General features: G+C 50.4%; 1 protein-coding gene across 3 annotated transcripts in view; it reads left to right on the top strand.

Moving 5' to 3' along the window:
• KIF3C (kinesin family member 3C) overlaps positions 1-18627 on the top strand; it is a 37020-nt gene extending 18393 nt beyond the window's left edge. Inside the window, exons 2-10 of one of the 3 annotated variants that reach the window (XR_004678462.1) lie at positions 1449-1499; positions 3438-3539; positions 4239-4361; positions 5514-5632; positions 6113-6229; positions 15418-15526; positions 15706-15878; positions 16120-16292; positions 17674-18627. Coding sequence is in view for 2 of the 3 variants with exons in the window: in XM_035000725.1 (XP_034856616.1) it covers positions 1449-1499; positions 3438-3539; positions 4239-4361; positions 5514-5632; positions 6113-6229; positions 15418-15526; positions 15706-15878; positions 16120-16213 (888 nt within the window). In the remaining variant the exon portion in view is untranslated. Of the gene's footprint in view, positions 1-1448; positions 1500-3437; positions 3540-4238; positions 4362-5513; positions 5633-6112; positions 6230-15417; positions 15527-15705; positions 15879-16119 lie in introns of all 3 variants that reach the window. The other 2 variants (XM_035000725.1, XM_035000727.1) reach the window with 2 other exon arrangements.
• Positions 18628-22248: the final 3621 nt, after the last annotated feature.

Below are 22248 nucleotides of genomic sequence, written 5' to 3'. Positions count from 1 at the left end.
GTTAAGATTTTATTTATTCATTTGAGAAAGAGAGAGCACAAGCAGGGAGAGAGGCAGAAGCAGACTCCCCTCCCCGCCCCCGATGAGGTGGGAACCTGACCCAGGGTTCCATCCCAGGACCCAGGGATCATGACCTGAGCCAAAAACAGTGATTCTTTAATGTGAACCTTTAAAAACCACTGATGCCTGGACCTCATCACGGACTCCCCGGCCCCTTCGCAGTTTAATCGGCTGTGGGGTGTAGTCTGGGCACTGGGCCTGGTAAAAGCTCCCCGGGTGATTCTAATATGCATCCGAGTCTTAGACCCACTTTTTTTTTTTTTTTTTTTAAGATTTTGACAGAGAGAGACACAGCGAGAGAGGGAAACAAGGCGGGGAGTGGGAGAGGGAGAAGCAGGCTTCCCCCTGAGCAGGGAGTCTGATGCAGGGCTCAATCCCAGGACCCTGGATCATGACCTGAGCCGAAGGCAGTCGCTTAACCAACTGAGCCACCCAGGCGCCCGAGAAGTAGTGTCTTTACGAGGTGGCAGAGTGAAGAACGCTAGAATGCTGTAAATTACCAAGGGCGGTGCGAGGACTCAGGGCTGGAGTGTCCCAGAATAGGAAGCCAGGCCAGACACCAGGTCCCCAGGATCTCATGACCCAGTAGTTAGAGGGATTGGTTATCATGGCCCCAGCAGGAGGGGGTTTCCTGCCTTGTCTCCTTCCTCCCTTTTCACACCCATCCCCTGCCTCCTGTCAGCCTTCGCAGATGCTCAGACCCTGCTGCTCTGACCTTTTGCCCTGCAACAGTGCGTGTGGGTTGGTCCGTTGAAGGAGGAGAAGCTGGGATAAAGGGTCAGTTCTGTTCTGGATAAGAGAGCCCAGGAAAAGGACTTGGAACCCCCCCACTGCGATGACCCCAGGGGTTCCTTTCAGTTCCTCAAACATTTACTGAGCACTTACTCTGTGCCAAGCACTGTGCTAAGCCCCAGGACCCTGAGACCTGAGTAAGACATGATCCCTGCCCTGAAGGAGCTCACCGGGGAGACAGGATGTAAGCAATAATGGTCCATGAGGGGGAAAGAATAGGAACGTGTCCTGGTTGTTGAGGAGGCCGAAAGGAGGAAATGTGCCGATGTGAATGACTCGGAGAACACATCCCAAGTCTCTCCAACTGGGTCTTGCAGGGTAAGTAGTGGTTTTCCAGGCGGACGTGGAGTGGGAGGAGAAGCCCAGTGTTGTGAAAAGGCCCAGCACATTCCAGGAGCTGGAATTCTTTAGGCGAAGCTGGAGCGCAGAGCGCATGGGGAGTAAGCGGTAAGAGGAGGCTGGGAGGCCGGGCCAGCCCACGGGGCAGGGCGCCGCTGCAGACTTTGGGTTTCATCCTGCAAGGAATGGAGGACTGTTGAGTATTTGCAGCAGAGGAGAGGCACGCTCTGACTTGTGTTTCTGGTGAATGCCCCCGGGTGTCATGTGGAGATGGATGGAAGGGGGAGCTGATGGCAGGAACAGTGCAGGTGAGTCATGAGGACCGCAGTGAAATCGGCAGGTGTATTTGCGGCTACAAAGGTGGGAATGGTGGGAGCCCTAACAAGAAGGCAGACCTGATGGGATTTGATGACCGGCCCAGCGTAGGGGAGGCAAGAGACGCACGCAGGGCAGGGCCTGGGCCAAGGGAGGTAAGGTGCATAGGGCACAAAATTTAAGGAATTGTTCACTCAAAGGATCGTGCAGTTGCTGGGCTTAAGGGAGAAGGAAGCATCTGGGATGAGTTCAGGCCTGTGCTGTGGGGGCGGGCCCGATGCTGAGACACTGCCCCCAGAGCAAGGCCTGCAGGTGGCAGTGGTGTGGCGGGGAGGACAGGCAGCTCTCAAGGGCCCCGGGCTCTGCAGCAGCTCTGCCCTTGGCCTCTGAGGCTGCGTGGGGCCGCTCTGGCTGGCCTGCTTTCGTGCAGGGTCCCGTGGCGTCCTCACACAGCCCAACCTCTGACGCCCCCCCAGAAGCAGCCCTCCACCCCCGTCCCGCTCTGTCCCCAGTGACGGGGCTTCCACAGGTGGCAGAGGGAGGCCCCCCTGCCCCACATCGTGACAGCACCTCCCGCTTCGAGAGCCCACAAGCAGGTCAGCTGGTTCCCCCGGGAAAAGTTCCAGTGGGGAGGCAGCCAGTATCTTCTGGTGGCTCAAGGTGATTTCAACCTTCCGGGAAGCGGGCGATGAAATCAGAGGACAGCTAGAGTGCCCTGGGGCAGCGCCCTCTGAGGAGCAGGAGTGAAAATGCATTTTACGGTGTCACAGTTTACCCACTTTATACAAATCCATTATCCGTGAAGCCCCAGATTCAACAGGCACCTGCGGCGTGTCTGTGCCAAGCCCCGGGGCTGGGGGCCTTTCACACAGCACAGGGGCTCACGGAGTGGGATCGGCGGTGGTGGGTTCAAATCTTACTTCTTCGTTAACTAGCGGCATGACCTGGGGCTAGTTACTCTCAATTTCTTCATTTGTTTTGTTTTTTTTTAAAGATTTTATTTATTTATTTGAGAGAGAGAGAATGAGAGAGAGCACATGAGAGGGGGGAGGGTCAGAGGGAGAAGCAGGCTCCCTGCCGAGCAGGGAGCCCGATGCGGGACTCGATCCCGGGACTCCAGGATCATGACCTGAGCCGAAGGCAGTCGCTTAACCGACTGAGCCACCCAGGCGCCCAATTTCTTCATTTGTTAAATGGGGAGAGTAATAGTAGCTTTCTCTTAGGGTGAGGATGTAGACAGTGTTTGTTAAAGGCTTAATTCAGCCCCTCGAGAATAGTACTTAGCAATATTTGTCAGCCATCCTGGAACAGAGGCTGTTCCGATATTTCAGATGAGAGAGCCGAAGGGGGTGCCTTGGTCTAGGCCTTGCATTTAGTGGGCCGAACACCGGTCTCTCTGGCCGTCTCCAAAGCTCATGCAGCTTCTGGGGCCTCACACTGCCCCTTAGTGCTGCAGAGTCTTCTCCCCTTGGCTTTTCTTCTGCCACTGAAGATTACATCTGTGCTGAAAGCCCTCTTCTTGAGCCAGGAGCCAGTTAGCTAAAGAGCTGGGCTGCCCGGTGACCGTGTCTCTGCTCCACACTCTTGAACACTGGCTGGGAGCAAAGTGCCAGGATTCAAAAGCCTCCTGCACGCCCCTCCCAGGCATGGTGAACCAACCTTCCATCTGTATCCAAAGCAAACAGATCAGGTGCCTCTATTCCCTGAGGGATGCCCTCTCTTATGGTCTTATCGACAATGGAGGCAGTGGGCTGGAGCCCAGGAGGCTGGAGGGGAAACTTTGTTCTCAGTGGGGGCCACGAGGCCGCATCTGAGACACATCTTTTGTCCACTCCTGGAAGGACCACAGAGCAGAGAAGCCAAACCTCTCAAGCTGGTGATGCTGTGGCCATCTTTGAAAAGCCCATCTCTTAACCCCTCTGTGTTCACAGGCCATGGAGAGCAAGCTGCTCATCGGGGGCAGGAACATCATGGATCACACCAATGAGCAACAGAAGATGCTGGAACTGAAGAGGCAGGAGATTGCGGAGCAGGTAGGGCTGGGGGCTTCAGGTCTCATGGGAGCGCATGGCTTTGAGGTCTCGTCTGGAGGACACAGGGCCGTGAGCCATCATGGACTCAACATCCCTGGAATATAGTGCTAAGAACCTAAGACATGCCACCCTGGATCCCTTGGGTCCACCAGCCCAAGAGCCTGCCTCTGTCAAGGGCACTGCCAGCTAAGGGGTGAGAGGAAGTGGTGGTTCTCCATTGATGTCAGCCAATGCAGGGCACCTCGTGTTAATTCCTGGGCCTTCCATAGGGTGTAAGTTCTTTGCCAACTGTATGACGATGTCCTAAATCTTCAAGAACCACAATTAGTTGGTCCTACCAGTCGTCTGTGATACCATGTGGGGAGAGGGTGAGGCAGCTGGGAAGCCAGTATGATGCCAGTCTACATCGGCTCAACACTCCTAGAATGCGCCAGCTATTCGGGCTGGGGTCTCCATCCCCGGGGGGCCAGTGTTGGCAAAGACACGGCCATATGAGCTAAGAAGAAGGTTCAGAGAGGCTCTGCTGACGATGGGCAGGAGCGGGGGCTGTGGGCCATGGGCCGCTCTCTCCTTCCCGGCCTCTGTGGCCGCCGTGGAGCCCGATCCCGTGACAGGCAGCATGAGCTTGTCCCCTGAGCTCCCTTGGCCCTCCCTGGTACACGCCGCCCCACTGAGCCCCTGTGCCCTGCCTTGGCCTAGAAACGCCGTGAGCGGGAAATGCAGCAGGAGATGATGCTCCGTGACGAGGAGACCATGGAGCTCCGGGGCACCTACACGTCCCTGCAGCAGGAGGTGGAGGTCAAAACCAAGAAACTCAAGAAGGTGAGAGGCCGCAGGGGGCTGAGGGCCTGGCAGCCTCTGCCCAAGACACTTACCCACCCGAGGGGTCTGTGCTATAGGGAGGGCCCCCTTCCCCGCGTTGCTTGAACCGCTGAAGCCTGAGTGACTTCGCCGGGGCTGCCGGGGTGAGGAGTGGGGGAAGGCGGGGGCCTGGTGCTGGAGGGGACGAGCGCCTCTTCTCCTGGGCCAGGCTGGGCCTGGTGGGCTGGGAAGGCCTTCACTTCCAGTCTCCTGTTGCCATCCTGACGGCGCTGGGTAACTTCCCCTGCACACTGTCATCAGTGGATCATGGTTGGGTAGCCCGGCTCAGGACAGGAGTGTCAAGGAGGCCTGAGGGGACGCAAGCCTGGGGGAGCTTGGGAGGAGAGCCGCAGGCCCCCGTGGACGTGGGAAGGGATGAGACTGTCTGATCTCCGGAACCCTGCAAAGTCCACAGCCAGGGAAGGGCACGTACAGGGACAGGAAGCAGCAAACTCCAGCCCAGATTCTGGGAAGAACCTGGAAAACCCACTGGGGCGCCGACGTGACTGGCCCAGAGCAGGCCGAGCAGAGGCCCAGCCACAGGGGCAGTTTCCAGGGACATATGTACCTCCTGGCGGGTGAGGAGCGGGACAGCAGGCTCTCTGCTGCGCTCCACACCCCCATTCTTGAGAGCCCCTAAAGAGGCAGAAGTGGGGCAGGTCACCTTCCAAACTGGCTTAGGCCCCCTACCTCCTACCCTCTCCCCCCCTCCCCCCGCCGAGCCTGCACAGCAGTTCTGTCCTTGGGTCCTGATTCAGACTCTTCTCTTAACTAGTTGTGTGCCCTTGAGCAACTGTGTACCTGAGTCACCTCTTCTATAAAAAGAGGGTGTTGGGACTAAAAGGCCTCTCGGGTCCCTTTCAGTTTGAACATTCCACAAGGCTGAAAACAGCGGACGGGGAGCAGGTAACAGGCCCTAGGGTAGGAGGGACAGGACAGCCCATTGAATAACCTGCCCTCATTTGTGGTGGGGCAGGAGGGAGATTCAGACCGGGGCCTCCCCCTGGACTCGGCCTGTGGAGGCCGAGCCCGCAGCGTCAAGGCCCGGGGCCAGGTGACAGGGGCCTCGCCGCCACCCTGCGTAGCCTCTGAGTGGCGCCTGTCCCCACGCAGCTCTACGCCAAGCTGCAGGCGGTGAAGGCAGAGATCCAGGACCAGCATGATGAGTACATCCGCGTGCGGCAGGACCTGGAGGAGGCGCAGAATGAGCAGACCCGGGAGCTCAAGCTCAAGTAGGGCCCCCTCCTCTTCCCATTCCTGGTCCTCACAGCCATCCCTCACTGCCTGGCCTCTCCCTGAGGGGCTTATTTCCTTCCTCAAGGCCTCATTCCAGGCGTCTATTCCCCCAGGAGTCCACATCCCTTAGGAATAGAATGTGTCTGAGGGGTGAGGACGAGGTCTAAGTTCCAGAGCTGTTTATATCTCCTCTGTTTCCTTCTCCTTCCTCTGCTCTGCCATAATGATAAGGCCCCCGAAGTGCATGCTGGGTGCTGGCCAAGAGTAACCGCTAAGACCCTGAGTCCACAGCCTTTGCACTGGAAGCAGGGATTTCAAGTTCTGTGATTGCTGTAGGGATCCTCTCTTCGTCCGACTTTCTGGTTTTTCCATCTCCGCTGCTCCCTCTGCCTCTTTGCTTCTTGCTTCACCCTTCACATGTCCCCTGTGGTCTCTCACTCCCCAGTTCCCCATCTCTACCTCATTCCTGCTCCCAGGTACCTAATCATCGAGAACTTCATCCCCCCTGAGGAGAAGAACAAGATCATGAACCGGCTTTTCCTGGACTGTGAGGAGGAGCAGTGGAAGTTCCAGCCACTTGTGCCTGCCGGAGCGTGAGTCTCTCACCGCCTGGTCTGGGCCCACCCCAGGTTGGGGGTGGCCAAGGACCTGAGGGGAGACGGGTAGGAAAGATGCAGATGGAGGATGGATTTCTCCAACATAGGGGTCTTCACGAAGGGTGTTCTGCCCAAAACAAAATGTCTCAGGTGCCCCGCGAGGGACCTACGGAGGGGGAGCGCATCTCAGCCTCTTGGCAATCCCAGTGAATGATAACATTTGGTCAGTCTGGTGCATATTCATTTGTCAGGTGCCCAAAACAGCAACGATAGTTAATATTTGCCTTGCTGTGTTGGGCACTGTGTACAGGACTCTCCAGACAGAAGGGAAATCAGACATGGTCAGAGCTCCCAGTCCAGTGAGGAATGCAGGGAAGTGATCAGATCAGGAAATGATAGAGGTGTGACCCAGTCTTTATAACCTCACGCAGCTCAGCTTGGTGATTCAGCATTTCCACGTGTTTCCATACAGCCTAGCTCTTAGATACAGTTTGCATCCACCGGCTCTGTATGTAGCTCCCTCTGCTGGTGGCCATGAAGAATAAGATGCTACTGAAACCCAACAGAGGGACTGCTTCCCTCAGCTGGACCACCCTGTCCCTTAATTGAAAATCTGTATACAGAGCTGTTTAGGAGGCTGGATACCAAAGCACTTCCCTGGAGGTTCTTTGCTCTCTCTGTCTTAGGAATATTAATGACAAGATAGCACAAGATTCTCCCCAACACTGGGTGGGAAGCTAGCTATAAAGGTCTCTGGCTTCTCACATCAAATGCCTACTTGATCTGTCTACTGTTTAAAAGACTGACCCTACCCAGACTGATACAATGCAACTTTGTAAGTGGCAAGTTCATGAGTAGAGGACTTTTCAATGGTGTCACTTTGGACTTTATGCAAAGCTTCCAGGTGATTCTGCAAGGAAGCCAAGCTTGAAAGCCGCTGCTCTAGGGCCCTCTGCTGGAGGGAGATGCTGGTGAGGTTTCTGATCTGTCGGGTTATTGATTTTGTACTTAGAAGAGTTCCTCAATTGAAGTTTTACAGGCGTGCCTGGCTGGCTCAATTGGTAGAGTATGCGATTCTGGATCTTGATCTTGGGGTTGTGGGTTCAAGCCCCATGTTGGGTGTAGAGATCACTTAAAAATAAAATTTTAAGGGGCGCCTGGGTGGCTCAGTCGTTAAGCGTCTGCCTTCGGCTCAGGTCATGATCCCAGGGTCCTGGGATCGAGCCCCGCATCGGGCTCCCTGCTTGGCGGGAAGCCTGCTTCTCCCTCTCCCACTCCCCCTGCTTGTGTTCCCTCTCTCGCTATGTCTCTCTCTATCAAATAAATAAATAAAATCTTTTTAAAAAATAAATAAAGTAAAATAAAATAAAATTTTAAGATTTTATTTATTTATTTGATAGAGAGAGAGAGCAGGGGCAGGATAAGGGGCAGAGGGAGAAGAAGCAGACTCCCTGCTGAGCAAGAGGCTCAATCCCAGGACCCTGAGATCATGACCTGAGCTCAAGTCAGGTGCTTAACCAACTGAGCCACCCAGGAGCCCCCAAAATAAAATCTTTGAAAAGAAAAAAGTTTGGGGCACTTGGGTGGCTCAGTCGTTAAGCGTCTGCCTTCGGCTCAGGTCATGATCCCGGGGTCCTGGGATCGAGCCCCACATCGGGCTCCCTGCTCGGCGGGAGGCCTGCTTCTCCCTCTCCCACTCCCCCTGCTTGTGTTCCCTCTCTCACTGTGTCTCTCTCTGTCAAATAAATAAATAAAATCTTTAAAAAAAAAGAAAAGGAAAAAATTTGCAGATGGAGTAATTTCTTTACATTAGATAGAGATAGGATGAGAGGCTCTGAGAAGGCATGTGTTTTTAACTTTTTATTTTGAAAAACAAGCATTGCAAGAACAGTGCAAAGAATTCCCATACCCCCTTTATCAAAATTCACCGATTGTTAATATTTTGTCACATCTTTATTAATTCTTTATCCCCTAACCATTTGAGATTAAGTTGCAAACATCTTGACCACTTACCTGTATTTTCTAAGAATGAGGACATTCTCTTCCATAACCACAATACAATGCTCAAATCCAGGAAATTTTATGTTAGCACGATACTATTATATAGGCAATATTCAGCTTGAGCCAGTTATCCCAGTAGTGTCCTTGAGGGCAAATTCCCCCTGCCTGACCTGAGCTGGCGCACGACATTTAAAGGCAATGCCTCGTGGTTCTCCTTCAGTCTGGAACTAAGAAGGGATCTTGGTTGGAGTTTTGTAGTTTCATGCTTCAGAAGAGTTTATCCATTTCTCAGAATAGTTTGCATACACTGAAAAACCATGCACAGATTTTAAAAATTAAAACAGCTATCTTAAAAGAGTACTTTAAATAATGTTTAAGAATAGATACCAGTAATAACTATTAAAAAGAAAAAAGTCCTTCAAAATCGAGATAGGTATCTTTGCTTACTGTTTCACTGTTGACTTCCCTAGCCCATTGTCTCCTGTCTCTTCTGCTTTAAAGGTGAAGCTGTGCTCTTGACATGCTCTTTGTGTGCCTCAGAAACCCCCCTGGTGGGGGGGGGGTGCCTGGGTGGCTCAGTCGTTAAGGGTCCTGGTTTCGAGCCCCGAGCCCCGCATGCAGCCCCCATCCGGCTCCCTGCTCGGCGGGAAGCCTGCTTCTCCCTCTCCCACTCCCCCTGCTTGTGTTCCCTCTCTCGCTGTGTCTCTGTCAAGTGAATAAACAAAATCTTAAAAAACAAAAGAAAGAAAGAAAGAACACCTCCCCCCTCCCACCCCCCACCCCCGCCCCCACAACAGTTGGGGGCAGGACACAAGAGCTTAGTTGCCTGTGAGGCCCTGTCCCCACTTCTCTCCCTTCTCATTCCCCCCACCATCAGTCTTGCTTGAGGAAAGTAATGCAAAGAGAGAAAGATTCAGTGTTTTCCTTGCCATCAGAAAGCCTGAAAACTGATCATTTCTCAAAAGCTTCTCACTAGAGCTTACCTGTGTAATGTTTTCTTTTCCAGAACTCTTTGGGAAGAATCAGTCCCTACATATTGACTTAAACTTGCACAGAGTTGTCCCTCAACCTGCATGCAGGTTTTTGTTTTGTTTTGATTTGTTTTAAAGATTTATTTATTTGACACAGAGAGAGAGAGAGAGAGAGAGACACTGAGAGAGGGAACACAAGCAGGGTGAGTGGGAGAGGGAGAAGTAGTCTTCCCACTGAGCAGGGGGTCCAGATGCGGGGCTCGATCCCAGAAGCCTGGGATCATGACCTGAGCCGAAGGCAGATGCTTAACGACTGAGCCACCCAGGCGCCCCTGCATGCAGGTTTTTGGGGGGTTTTTTTGTTTTTGTTTTGTTTTAGAGACAGAGGGACAGCATGGAAGGGGCAGAGGGAAAGAGAAGGAATCTTAAGCAGGTTCCAGGCCCAGTGTAGAGTCCTATGCAGGGCTCGATCTCACAACCCTGAGATCCTGACCTGAGCCAAAATCAAGAATTGGACGCTTAACCGACTGAGCCACCCAGGCGCCCCGCCAGGCAACTCCTGAAAGATGCCCATATGCACTTATTTTGGAAGGCCACCCCTTTTTCTTTTTACTCTACTACCTCTGTGCCACCACCAGTTGATACACAAGTGAGGTGCCTTCCACCATCACAAACAATTTTGAATTAAAGTTACTTTGAAAAACCAGTTTTGCAACCAGCTCCAGCAAAAACTATTCTATAATATGACCTTTTATTTTTAGTTTCTCATAATAGACTTTAATTTTCATTGGATTTATACAAAATTGTCTTCTAAGGGTTTATATTTGGCACTGGCTGTAGCCATTGGTTTACAGTCACAAAATTCTATTTGTAACTTTAGCCCTTGGCCCTTTGCAACCCCAGCCATGCTAGATTCTTCTCAAAGGCATCATGGTGCAGTACGAAGAGACTGGACTTTGGATTTAGAGCATTCTGGATTCTAGTCTCTGCTCTGCCACTTACTTGTGGCCTGGAAAAGCTTTTTGTTTTTGTTTTAAGATTTTATTTATTTGAGGGGCAGCCTGGGTGGCTCAGTCGTTAAGCGTCTGCCTTCGGCTCAGGTCATGATCCCGGGGTCCTGGGATCGAGCCCCGCATCGGGCTCCCTGCTCAGGGGGAAGCCTGCTTCTCCCTCTCCCACTCCCCCTGCTTGTGTTCCCTCTCTCACTGTGTCTCTCTCTGTCAAATAAATAAATAAAATCTTTTTTTTAAAAAAAAAAAGAAGATTTTATTTGAGAGAGAGAGAGTGCGAGAGTGAGCGGGGTGAAGGGTAGCTGGACAAGCAGACTCCCTGCTGAGCGTGGAGCCTGGCCTAAGGCTGGGACCCTGAGATCATGACCTGCACCAAAATCAAGAATCAGCCACTTAACCAACTAAGCCACCCAGGCGCCCCAGAAAAGGTTTTTAAACCTCTCTGAACCCAAATTGCTTCACCTGTAAAGTTGGGATAGTAAATGTACTCTGTAGGATTGTTGAGGTTGAAATGGGATAATGTGTGGGAGGCTCCAGGCCACAGAAGAGATGATCAATAAAAGGTTGCAATCATACCAATAGGCCAATGTTATAATTACAGGGACTCCAGAGAAGCCAATTTGCCTTCATCTCTTAGAAGTGCCAGAGAAGGGCAGTTTGGTTTACTGTTTTTGTTTTAGATTGCGATTTTTTTATTCAGGCTGTCTCCAAGTTTAGAGACGGAGCATTCCTTGCTCTAAATAGAATCAAGATAGTTAAACTGGTTCCGTGATAGAGGCGAAGTTTACCTCAGTGAGAACATTCTCAGCTCTGGGTTGAGTCCCTAGCATGATTCACAGGTCTGTGACAACTGAGTTGAATCAAACCGGGAGAAGTCGCAGCCTCCCCAGGCAGGGTAGGGCAGTGTGGAGGGAAAGAAAAAAGTAAGCAGAGGAGCACCTGACTCTGGATTTCCGCGTGGGTCATGATCTCAGGGTCCTGGGATCCAGTCCCGCTCTGCACTCAGTGGGGAGTCTGCTTGAGGATTTTCACTCTCTCCCTCTTCGTCTGCCCTCCCCCTGCTTGTGTTTTCTCTCTCTTAAAATAAATGTAAAAATCTTAAAAAAAAAAAAAAAAAAGAGTAAGTAGACATGCAGGGGAATGCTGCAGGGTGGACAGCAGGCCTGTAGGGACAGAGGGGCCAGATCGCAGAGACAAGTCAGGCACACTGTGGCAGGTGACTGGGAACGACCTGGAAGGAAAACTCACCCTATGATGTAGGATGCCAGTTTTCAGCACAGAGGAGCAAAAGGGGGAGATCAGACAGCCAATAATAATGACATTGGGGTCAGCCCCTAAGACAGCGAGCTGAGAGATCACTTTTTAATATTAAGGGGGGAAGATATATTGTGATAGCAGCCAGGGTGGGTCATATGACATCTTGGGCTCTGCTCAGCCCGAAACTACTGTGGGTCTCTGCTGGGAGGGGCAGATCCGGGCAGAGCCAGGCCCCTGCTCTGGGCTGTCGATCACAATAGGCTTGCTAGAGAGAGATCAATCATGGAAAGTAGGCCTGGGGCAGAAGAGGGAGTAGATGGGAAGTTTGGTGTCCCAATTACAGACTCCCCTCCCCCAGCCTCTTCTTCCCGCATGCCACTCAGAATAGCCCTGGCATCTTTACTGGGTCAGGCTGCCAACTCACAGTGACCCACTGCTCCGCTCGCCCAGCCCTGTCCCCCGGTCCTATTCTCAGAGCTCGCAGCCTGGCGGGGTGCGCTCCTGCGAGACAGTACAGCATCCTAAAAAGAGTATTTGGGCAGGTCCAGTTCCAAGTGTCTTCCTAATCGGTCGACCTGAGGAACAAAAGGCATTTTGCTTGTCTGAGCCTCAGGCTCCTTGTCTGCCCGTCTACACCTCGGGAGGTTGTGGCAAAGTTCAAACGGGATGTGTAGACGCAGCTTACAAATGATAGGGGGTGATGTTACTAATTTCCCCCTCTCCCCTTGAGTTGTGCCGGCCTGCTGTGCGTTTGCACAGCCTCCCATGCCCCCCACCCCCCTCCTCCCCCCTTCTCCCTTCCCCCGCCCCAGGGGCCACACAGGCCCAGAGGGAGCTGGGGCTTCTACAGTGTCATCCTTCCCTGTTTTTATCCATAAAGTGGGCTCGAAGGGACCCCCTAGGTGGGGTCCAGCACTCTTTTGTGTGCTTGAAAAAATGAACCACAAGAATGGCGTTTCTCGGTACTCTGCTGCAGAAGGCAGGCACTGTTCCATTAGCCCCTGCACTGCTCTGCTCCTTCCACTCGTCAAGGACAGGATGTCCTATCTGTGAAGTACTCGGCCTGTTTCTTCTCTTCTGTCTTCTGTCTGCCTTTTGGCTTTTTTTTTTTTTTTTTTTTGCATTGCTCCTTTGTATCCCTGCTTGAAATTAGCAAGTTGAATCAAGAATAAATAATCATCACAGCTGCGGGGCAGGGGTGTGGGGGGGTGTGGGGTGGTGTTTGAGCCTTTGCCGTGTGCTGTGCTAAGTGCTTGTCTTGCTTCATCTCAGCAGTTCTGGGTGACTGGAGCGGGGAAGGGGGGGCGCGGGGGGGGTGTCATAGCTGAGTCTCAGAGGTAGCTGGCCACTTCCCAAGGTAACAAATCTTTAAGGGGCAGAGCCAACATTCAAACTCAGATATGTCTTACTCTAAAACCTGTGTTAATTTGTTTTAGTGCAAATAGTTTCTTGATTTCTTTCCTATCTTTGTTTCTTTTGGATAATAAATGCAATACACCACACTCATCAAATTGCTGAAAGGAAGAAGGCTGATATTCTGTGAGTTGGCTAGGATGGAGAGCAATGGAAGCTTTCATACATATAACCGCTTTGAAAAGCAATTTGACGATACCTAGTAAAGTTGAAAAGGTACATACCCTACAGTGGAACCATTCCATTCCTAGATATATACCCCAGGGAAACTGTTGAATATGTACTTGAAGATACCTGTACGGAAATGTTCACTTGAAGATACCTGTACGGAAATGTTCACAACAGCACTGTTTATGTTTTTATTTTTTTAAGATTTGATTTATTTGACAGAGACACAGTGAGAGAGGGAACACAAGCAGGGGGAGTGGGAGAGGGAGAAGCAGGCTCTCCGCTGAGCCGGGAGCCCAATGTGGGGCTCAACCCCAGGACCCCGCGATCATGACCCAAGCCAAAGGCAGATGTTTAGCCAACTGAGCCACCCAGGGGCCCTACAGCACTGTGTTTAATAGAATAAAAAAAAAAAATCAACCCAGGTGTCCATCAACAAGATAATATTATACATATACATATATATATAATATATTGCAACCTTAAAATAGTTCATATAAGCAAACTTTAGTAATCTAATCTAGAGCTACATGGATAAATCTAAAAAAAAAAGTTTGTTGAGCACAAAAAATATGCAGTATGTATACCACATAGTTCAAATTTTAGAAATAGGCATACAAATACCCATGTATATTGTTTATGAATATCCACATATATAAGTAGCTAAACACATGCACTGTGTTGATTAGCACCAAATTCAAGAGAGTAACTTGGGGGGAGGGGGAAGATAGGAGTTTTAAAAACTGCCTACATTTTATTTCTTAAAAAAAATTTTGGTGTAGGGGCGCCTGGGTGGCTCAGTCGTTAAGCGTCTGCCTTCGGCTCAGGTCACGATCCCAGGGTCCTGGGATCGAGCCCCGCATCGGGCTCCCTGCTCAGGGGGAAGCCTGCTTCTCCCTCTCCCACTCCCCCTGCTTGTGTTCCCTCTCTCACTGTGTCTCTCTCTGTCAAATAAATAAATAAAATCTTTAAAAAAAAAAAATTTTTGGTGTAAGTATAACAAAATGTTAAACAGATGATTTGACAAAGCTGAATGGTAAGTTTACATATATATTATTTTCTATACTTTTCTGAATGTCTGAGATAATTAGATATAAAGTGATATATTTTCATTATAAAAAAAAGTTCAGATTTTGCAGAGGAGCATAAAGATAATAAAAGTTACCTGTAATCAAACCATCCAAAGATAGTAACTATTCACATTTTGTTGAACATGCAGACTTTTTTCTTAGCTCTTACATTAAAATCTGTGATCTATTTTGAGTTAATTTTTATAGATGATACAGGGTAAGGATCCAACTTCATTTTTTTGCCTGTGGACATCCAACAATTGTCCCAGTATCGTTTGTTGAAGAGACTGTTCATTCCCCATTGAATGGTTTTGATACCCTTATAGGAAATGAACTGATTGTAGATATAAAGATTTATTTCTAGGGCGCCTGGGTGGCTCAGACGGTTAAGCGTCTGCCTTTGGCTCAGGTCATGGTCCCAGAGTCCTGGGATCGAGTCCCGCATTGGGCGCCCTGCTCCTTGGGAGCCTGCTTCTCCCTCTGCTTCTCTCTCTCTGTCTCTCATGAATAAATAAATAAAATATTTAAAAAAAAAAGATTTATTTCTAGACTCTCAATTCTACTCCATTGATCTATATGTCTGTCCTCATGCTAGTACTACACAGCCTTGATTACTGTAGGCTTTGTGTTAAGTTCTGAAACTGGGACATGCAAACCCTCCAACTTGGTTCTTTTTCAGGATTATTTAGGCTATTTTGAGACCCTTGCATTTCAAGCTTGATTTTTTAATCATTAAGATTTTTATTTATTTATTGGGAGAGATAGTGAGAGAGAGAGAGCATGAGAGGGGGAGGGTCAGAGGGAGAAGCAGGCTCCCTGCCGAGCAGGGAGCCCGATGCGGGACTCGATCCCAGGACTCCAGGATCATGACCTGAGCCAAAGGCAGTCGCTTAAACAACTGAGCCACCCAGGCGCCCAATCTTTTTTTTTTTTTTTTTGTACTAACTTTTAAGAAGAAAAATGAAAAGAGGAACCACTAATCACCAATGGTTTTGCATAGTGTGTGAAATCAGCATATGAATCTGAAAGCTAAAAGAAGATTGGATTTCCTTTCTTCATTTCAGGCCTTAATCAAACCTTTTTACTGTGGAAAAAAAAACAAGAGTAAAGAAATATATGCTTTCTTGTGTTATGATAGTTTTTAGTTATCCAGCTGAATTAGAAGAAATGAGAAGAAAATTCCTGTGAACCATCTACAGAGCCTCCTGCCTACTTTGAACGATACTTAATTCTTCACGATATCATTTTACCCATCTTCAAAAGAAATCCACTCTAATATAGCCTCTTCCCCACAGCAATAACAGCCAAATGAAGAAGCGGCCAACGTCTGCCGTGGGCTACAAGAGGCCCATCAGCCAGTATGCTCGGGTTGCTATGGCAATGGGGTCCCACCCCAGGTACAGGGTAAGAAGCTGGGAAATAGAAGGGGGGAAAGGAGAGAGAGCCCAAGGGAGGCGATGCTCGTAATCTCTGCTTGCTCTTCCTACCTCATCACCTTTGCTATAACCCAATATTTACTGAGTGCCTAAGACGTAGCATCATCTGCACCACTGCTCACGTCTGGTCTGACGTTCCCGCCACAGGCTGAAAACATCATGTTTCTGGAGTTGGATGTGTCCCCTCCAGCTGTCTTTGAGATGGAGTTCTCTCATGACCAAGACCAAGACCCCCGCGCGCTACACATGGAGAGGCTCATGCGCTTGGACAGCTTTCTGGAAAGACCTTCCACATCTAAAGTTCGAAAGTCCAGGTCCTGGTCAGTACCACTGTGGTCAGAGTGGGCAGTGGACTTAAGAGGCGGGGAGACCGTATGAGCTGGTTGAGGCTGAAGAGGGTTTGGGCTGTACCTGCGAGGCATTAAGGGCGGGGGGGTAACTGGGGGTCGTCGGGGAGGAGTTCCCACAGCAACAGGATGAGGGAAAAGCAAGTCCTCACTTTTCTGTTTCCTGCTGTTTCCCAACCTCCCCATTCACCCACCTCATCCCGACCCTCTGCAGGTGCCAGAGTCCTCAGCGGCCTCCACCCTCTACCACACAGGCCTCACTGGCCTCCGCTGCCCAGCGCCCCACAACAGTGCTAGACCATGAGTGACAGCCTTCAGTCAGGCTGCCCATCCAAGAGCCTCCTGGGATGGGGAGCCAACCCCGGATCATCTCACCTGCCGCTCAGTGTGCGTGCGTGTGTGTGCATGTGCGCGTGCGTGTGTGTGAGGGGGTGAGAGTCTGGCAGACCGTGCGCCGGCCTGCTCCTCTTAGCCTCCTTTATTTAATTAATGTTATTTATTTGTGGAGCTCAGTTGTGGGGGGAGATGCCCTCGCCTGAGCCCGCCGTGATCACTGCATAGCCTCCATTCCTTCTGACTTTAGGACCCCCACCCCATGTCAGACCTCAAGCTCCTCCCCGTCAGCTGCTTCCAGAAGGGAAGGTAGCCAGTGCCTGGGAAGAGAGTACTTTTTCTCCCTGTCTCACTCCATAATCCATCTCCTCCTGCGCTGACGGTGAGCAGTTCCTAAGCACTTTCTGGGACTAGAAAAATGCTAGATGCCCACAAAGGACCAGAGATGTCCTGCCAGTGTTGGGCCTGTGCTCCCAGTGGAAAGAGCCCTACACTTCACTTTCTGGAACTCAGATAACCTCTTTTGGCCTCTTGGGCTCCTTTTCAAGGACTTACATGACCTCACCGACGCAGCCCATGCTCTTCGGCTTTGGCAAGAACTCGTGGCTTACCAAACTCTGCTTCCTGGCCACCTTCCCGACCTTTGGATGGGAATTGTGAGCCAGACGGTTGCTGCCTCCTCAGGGCCTGCAGAAAATGAAACAGTAGTGGAGACAACATGGACAGTCATCACAGGAAGTCCCTTCTCTGAGTCACTTTGTTTCTGTCCCCTCGGAGAAGTAACTTGGGTCAACAAGTGATCAAGCCAACTGCCCATTTTTGAGATGCTGCTCCTTCCTGCTTTGGTCATTTTCCTCTGCAGCTGCCTGGATCCCAGCTCATAGTGGGAGGAATCAATGTCATTCTCCCCCTGGCTACGCAAAGGTATTGGAATCTGTTGCTTGCCCCTTCATTTGGCACAGGCGACAGACCCAGGCACAATCTGGCAGCTTTGCTTCTTACTCCTGTTTCTGCATCACATTTGTTGAGCACTATTTTGTTGAAAACGGATCCTTTCTTCAGCATTGTGAAAATTGGTCCCTAGGGAAGTACTCCCCACCTCCTTTTGTGACATCCCAAGATGTCTCCAGGTATCTCAAGTAATAAGTAAATTTCTACCAAAAAAAAAAAAAAAAGGAGAGAGAGAGAGATGAATTTGCATTGATTTACTTTTTAAGTGTGTATTTTGGTAGAGGAGTGAAGAGGTAATCATGAAAGAAACAAGTGATTTAAGATCTCAAAATGCCCTAATAGTGGGAATCTCTGGTTCCCAGAAATATAAGGATTTTAGTCATTGGGAGAAAAGCATGAAACTGATGGAGCTGCTTGAATTTGGTGAGTGGGAGGTGGGGGCGGGGGGTGGGGGCTGATTACCTGGTTCTTCTCTTTCCATCAGGAAGTGGACCCTTCTTGCACAGTTCAAGTTCTGCTCTAAGGACCAAGCTATGGTCTGGTTTAATTCAATGATGCTGTCATTTCTGCCATAGTTACTGGACTAGATGGTTGGACAACTCAATTGCCATTTACTCCTGTCCTTCTAGGAAGTATCATTATTCATCAGAGCCCAAGAGATTATTTGAGACTCAGGATTCAGATCAGAGGTTTGGCTGTGTCTGGGACAGGAATTATGCGTAGAAATCCCAGGTGGCCTGGGCACCGGGGGACTTCATGCCTACATTGAGCAACCTCTACTGCTGACCTTTCTTGTTTGTGGATGAAACAGCACGTGTCACCCCCATTCATCACTTGGACACATCGACTCTGCATCATCTGGTCACTTGACCCTCACAGTCTTAGAGCACAAAGTACCCAGTTCCACCACCCCCAGTCTGAGGGCTGGGCCCGCGGTGTGGCGGAGGAGCTCTTGCCTGCGGCTTTGTGTACGTGTGTTACGTGTGTTTGTGTGTGCGTGTTTGTGTGTGTGTTTACCTCCACTCTACACTCGGGGGACACTCTACACTCGGTGTAAGATATGCTGGGAACAGGACCACCGAGGCGGTTGGATCTGTCTCTCTGTCTCTCTCCTTTCCCTTTTGATGTATCAAACATTTGATTGACAAAGTGAAGGCCTTGAGGAGGACCAAATTTCCATGTCTGTTGCTATGGTCTTTATTTAGGACAACAGTGAATGCAGTGGCCCATTCTTGTCACTCTATACATATGACTATACGGGGACATATGTAATATATAAATATATATAAAAAACCGTCACCCTCCGTCTCCTTGGCTTCAGATGAGGCCACTCTGTTGAGCTGAAATGCACCTGCAGCCTGGTGCCGCCTGCAGCCCGCAGCCCAGCCCTGTTCAAATTAACACAGTCGATAATAAAGGAATGAGTATCGTCACAGAATCGCTTGACTGCCTGCTCTTCCCTTTGTTCTTATACTCTCCTATGCACTTTCTCCTTTCTCTCTCTGCCTTGTTTTTCCAAGAGGGGTGGGAGAGTACTTGGAGCTCAGCGGCTGCTATCAGGACCTTGGGGGAGAACGGGCTGCTTAAAAGGGACTCGTGTGCGCAGGAGGGCTGAGAGGCAGGTCCCAGGCTCTAGCGCGAAGTCTGTGCCAGACCCATGGCAATAGCTGTTCGTGTTCCGGGCGAACGGTCCCCACCCCGTTCGTTCTGAGCTATTAGCAGATGTCCAAACAGCCTAGATGTCCAGATGAGCTGTCGATATCCTTTGACAGCTCTGCTCCTCCATTGATCAGCCAGGAGAGATGAAAGCGGGTAATAATGTGTGTAAAGCACAGAGATGTGCCCGGCACATGGTGGGCACCGAATTAAAACAGTTTCAAAGACTAATGTCCCATTCGGCTCTATTCCCAGGGCTTCTTCCCCTCCCTCTGGGTTCTGGCTGTTGGTGCCCTGGAGCAGGGAGATCTTATGGGAAATGAAAAGTAGTTCCTGCTAACAAACAAACAAACACAAAGCCCCTGACTCCCAGGGGAGTGCTGTGGTCGGCCCGGTGCACGCAGCAGGTTTGGACACCGGACGCTTCTCCTGGAGGGGCTCCCTGCCCCGACGGCCAGGCCTGGAGGGACTCTGCTATTTGAGATCTGCCAGGTGCTGGGTCAGGTACTTGCCCCATGCACACCCACTTCATCCTCCCACGTGGAAGGTATTGTCACTGGTTTACAGACGGGATTTAGGAAAATGAACTAACTAGGCTAAAGACGTGAGGTTAGTGACGAGGCTGGGTTTCCCCACTCTAACGCCCGTGTTTTTTCCTTCTGGGCCACCCCTCGAGCCCAGCCATACCTTAAGAAAACTGATGGGCACCCTGTGTGTTTTATAGGTAGTGAAGGCCAGGGACAGAAGGGCAGTGGTCAGAAATAAAGCCAGATCTTCAGAACCTGAACGTAGAGGTCTTCTTTCAAAACCACTCGTGGGCGCCTGGGTGGCTCAGTCGTTAAGCGTCTGCCTTCGGCTCAGGTCATGATCCCAGCGTCCTGGGATCGAGTCCCGCATTGGGCTCCCTGCTCCTTGGGAGCCTGCTTCTCCCTCTGCCTCTCTCTCTGTCTCTCATGAATAAATAAATAAAATCTTTAAAAAAAAAAAAAAACAACAACCACTCGTTTCTCCTGTTAGCAGGTGAGGTCACTTGTATGGCTGACATTGGTGGTTTTCTAGAGCTTCACAGAAAAGCCAGAGGGTAGGAACTCTCCCTTGGCGCCCAGGGCTTTTGTTAACTGTTTGTTGATAAAGAAGCTGCCATGTTTCACTTCTTCCTCCAAGGCTGGGCACCTGATCTCCAGAGGCTGGGGTGTGTGTTAGTTGAAACTCTTGGCCGCTACTAAAGATTCATTTAAGATGGCCTGAATGAAAAGCGTGCCATGGACCCCAAGGGCAAGGACAGAACCACTCCTCAGAAATAATCGAGTACCAGGGACTCAAACACCACAAAGACCCTCTCTAGCTCACCGACCTTCTTTCCGTTTGGGGTTCGTACTCTTTCCTCGGCTACTCCAGTCGTGATGTAGAAAACACATCTGCTAGCAGCAGCTAACCCAGAGAGACTTCGAATCTCAGTCCCGGTGCCAAATTCATGGGAATGTGATCCCAATCCAGTGGTTTGGGTCAGGTGGGTGAAACATGATATCTGACCAAGACCTTCGAAAGTTCTGCTGCTGTAACCATGTGTATGGAGGAAGGGTGGAAATAAAGATTTTTCTCAAGAAAGATGGTGGGGGTAGCCGTGGGGATGGAGTATGCTCTGCACAGCCAACAGAACAGCCGTCCGTGACCAGTGCATCCATCACCCACGATGGCTTAAGAAAGGTTGCCCTGGGCTCATCCTATTATCCTGGCTATTTTTCTTACAACGTGGTCCAAGGCTCACCTGCATCAAAATTAACACCCTCAGAGAGTCTACTTCATTAGGTCGAGGATAGATCCATGGGGTAGACGCTATAGGTTGTCTTTCCAATATCCGTTCTTCCTTGACAAAAATTGTTCAAGGAGAGCAGTGTACCCAACTAAAAATAATCATATTCCTAGACTCTCCAGCAGCAACAGGTGGCCATGTGACATGGTTTTGGTTCCATGTGACATGGAAGTCGGTTAGGAATTTCTGGAAATGTTTTTCCTCTTCCCCTTTCTTCTTCCTTCCTAAAACTCACATGTACCTCCTAGAAGTGCATTCTGTCATTGAACAACCATTTATTGAGCACCTGTTAACCCATATGTTCATCCCAGGCATTGTTCTAAGTGCTGGGAATACAGGAGTGAATGGAATAAACAGAAGCCCCTGCCCTCCCCCGCCCCTCCGCCTCCTGCTTACACTTTAGGGTGGGGAGAAAAAGACACTGAACAAGAAAAACACATTGCATGTCAGATGGTGATAGTGTGAGCAGAGAAGGGAGACCGGAGTTTCCCAGATGGTTGGGGTGGGGCGGGAGGAGTTGCAGGGGTTTTTTGTTTTTTTGTTTTTTAAAGATTTTATTTATTTGACAGAGAGAGACAGAGAGAGAGGGAACACAAGCAGGGGGAGTGGGAGAGGGAGAAGCAGGAGGGAGAAGCAGGACTCCTGCGGAGCAGGGAGCCCCATGCGGGGCTCGATCCCAGGACCCTGGGATCACGACCTGAGCCGAAGGCAGACGCTTAACGACTGAGCCACCCAGGCGCCCCTGGAGTTGCAGTTTTAAAGCCTTTACTAAGAAGGTGATATTTGAGCAAATTTCTGGAAGTACGGAAGTGGACTCCAGGAGAGGAAAGCAAATGCAAACCTCACGGGTGGGAGTATGTCAGGCTTGTTCAAGGAACAGCCACCATATTCCCACCCTGAGGCTGCGAGCACAACGTGTAAAGGCTGACGGAGAGGAAGACATGGAGAACCAAGTTCCTGATGACCTTTGTGCTGCTCTACCAGCTGGGTCTCTCCACTTCTGGATTTATAATGGAGGCAGACAGGCCACCTGGCTGGCTCAGTCCGAGTGGAGCGTGTGACACTTGATCCCGGGGTTCTAAATCCAAGCCCCACGTTGGGTGTAGAGGTTACTTAAAAATAAAATCTTTTTTAAAAAGAAGAATGGTGGCAGAAAAATCCCTACAGGTTTAAACCAGTATTAGGGGGATTTGCCAGGAATTTGCATTTGAAATGAGCACCTCCAGGTGATTGCAGTGAATACTCACTAAAGTGTGAGAATCTCCTTTCAACCATTTGCAATTCCAAGTCACCCTCACAGTGGGCCTGTCCTTCAACGCTGCTGGCACTGGGACCCTGGGCTTGTGTAGACACCAGGACCATGCTCAAGGATGGTAGAGGAGGAAAGCTCAAAGCCACTCGAGGCCCCTCAGAGCCCCTGGAGCCCCTGTATTCAGTCATGCATCATTTTTTCTTCACAACTGGGCAGAGGGAGGGGTAGGCTGCTACCTCCTTTGGGCTAGAAAACCAAAGTGATTGGGGCACCTGGGTGGCTCAGTTGGTTGAGCGGCTGCCTTAGGCTCCGGTCATGATCCCAGGGTCCTGGAATCG

This window comes from Mirounga leonina, unplaced genomic scaffold, assembly GCF_011800145.1.
Source record: "Mirounga leonina isolate KUSES-001 unplaced genomic scaffold, KU_Mleo_1.0 Mir_125, whole genome shotgun sequence".
Taxonomy (NCBI): Eukaryota; Metazoa; Chordata; class Mammalia; order Carnivora; family Phocidae; genus Mirounga; species Mirounga leonina.
This window is presented reverse-complemented; position numbering and strand designations above follow the sequence as displayed.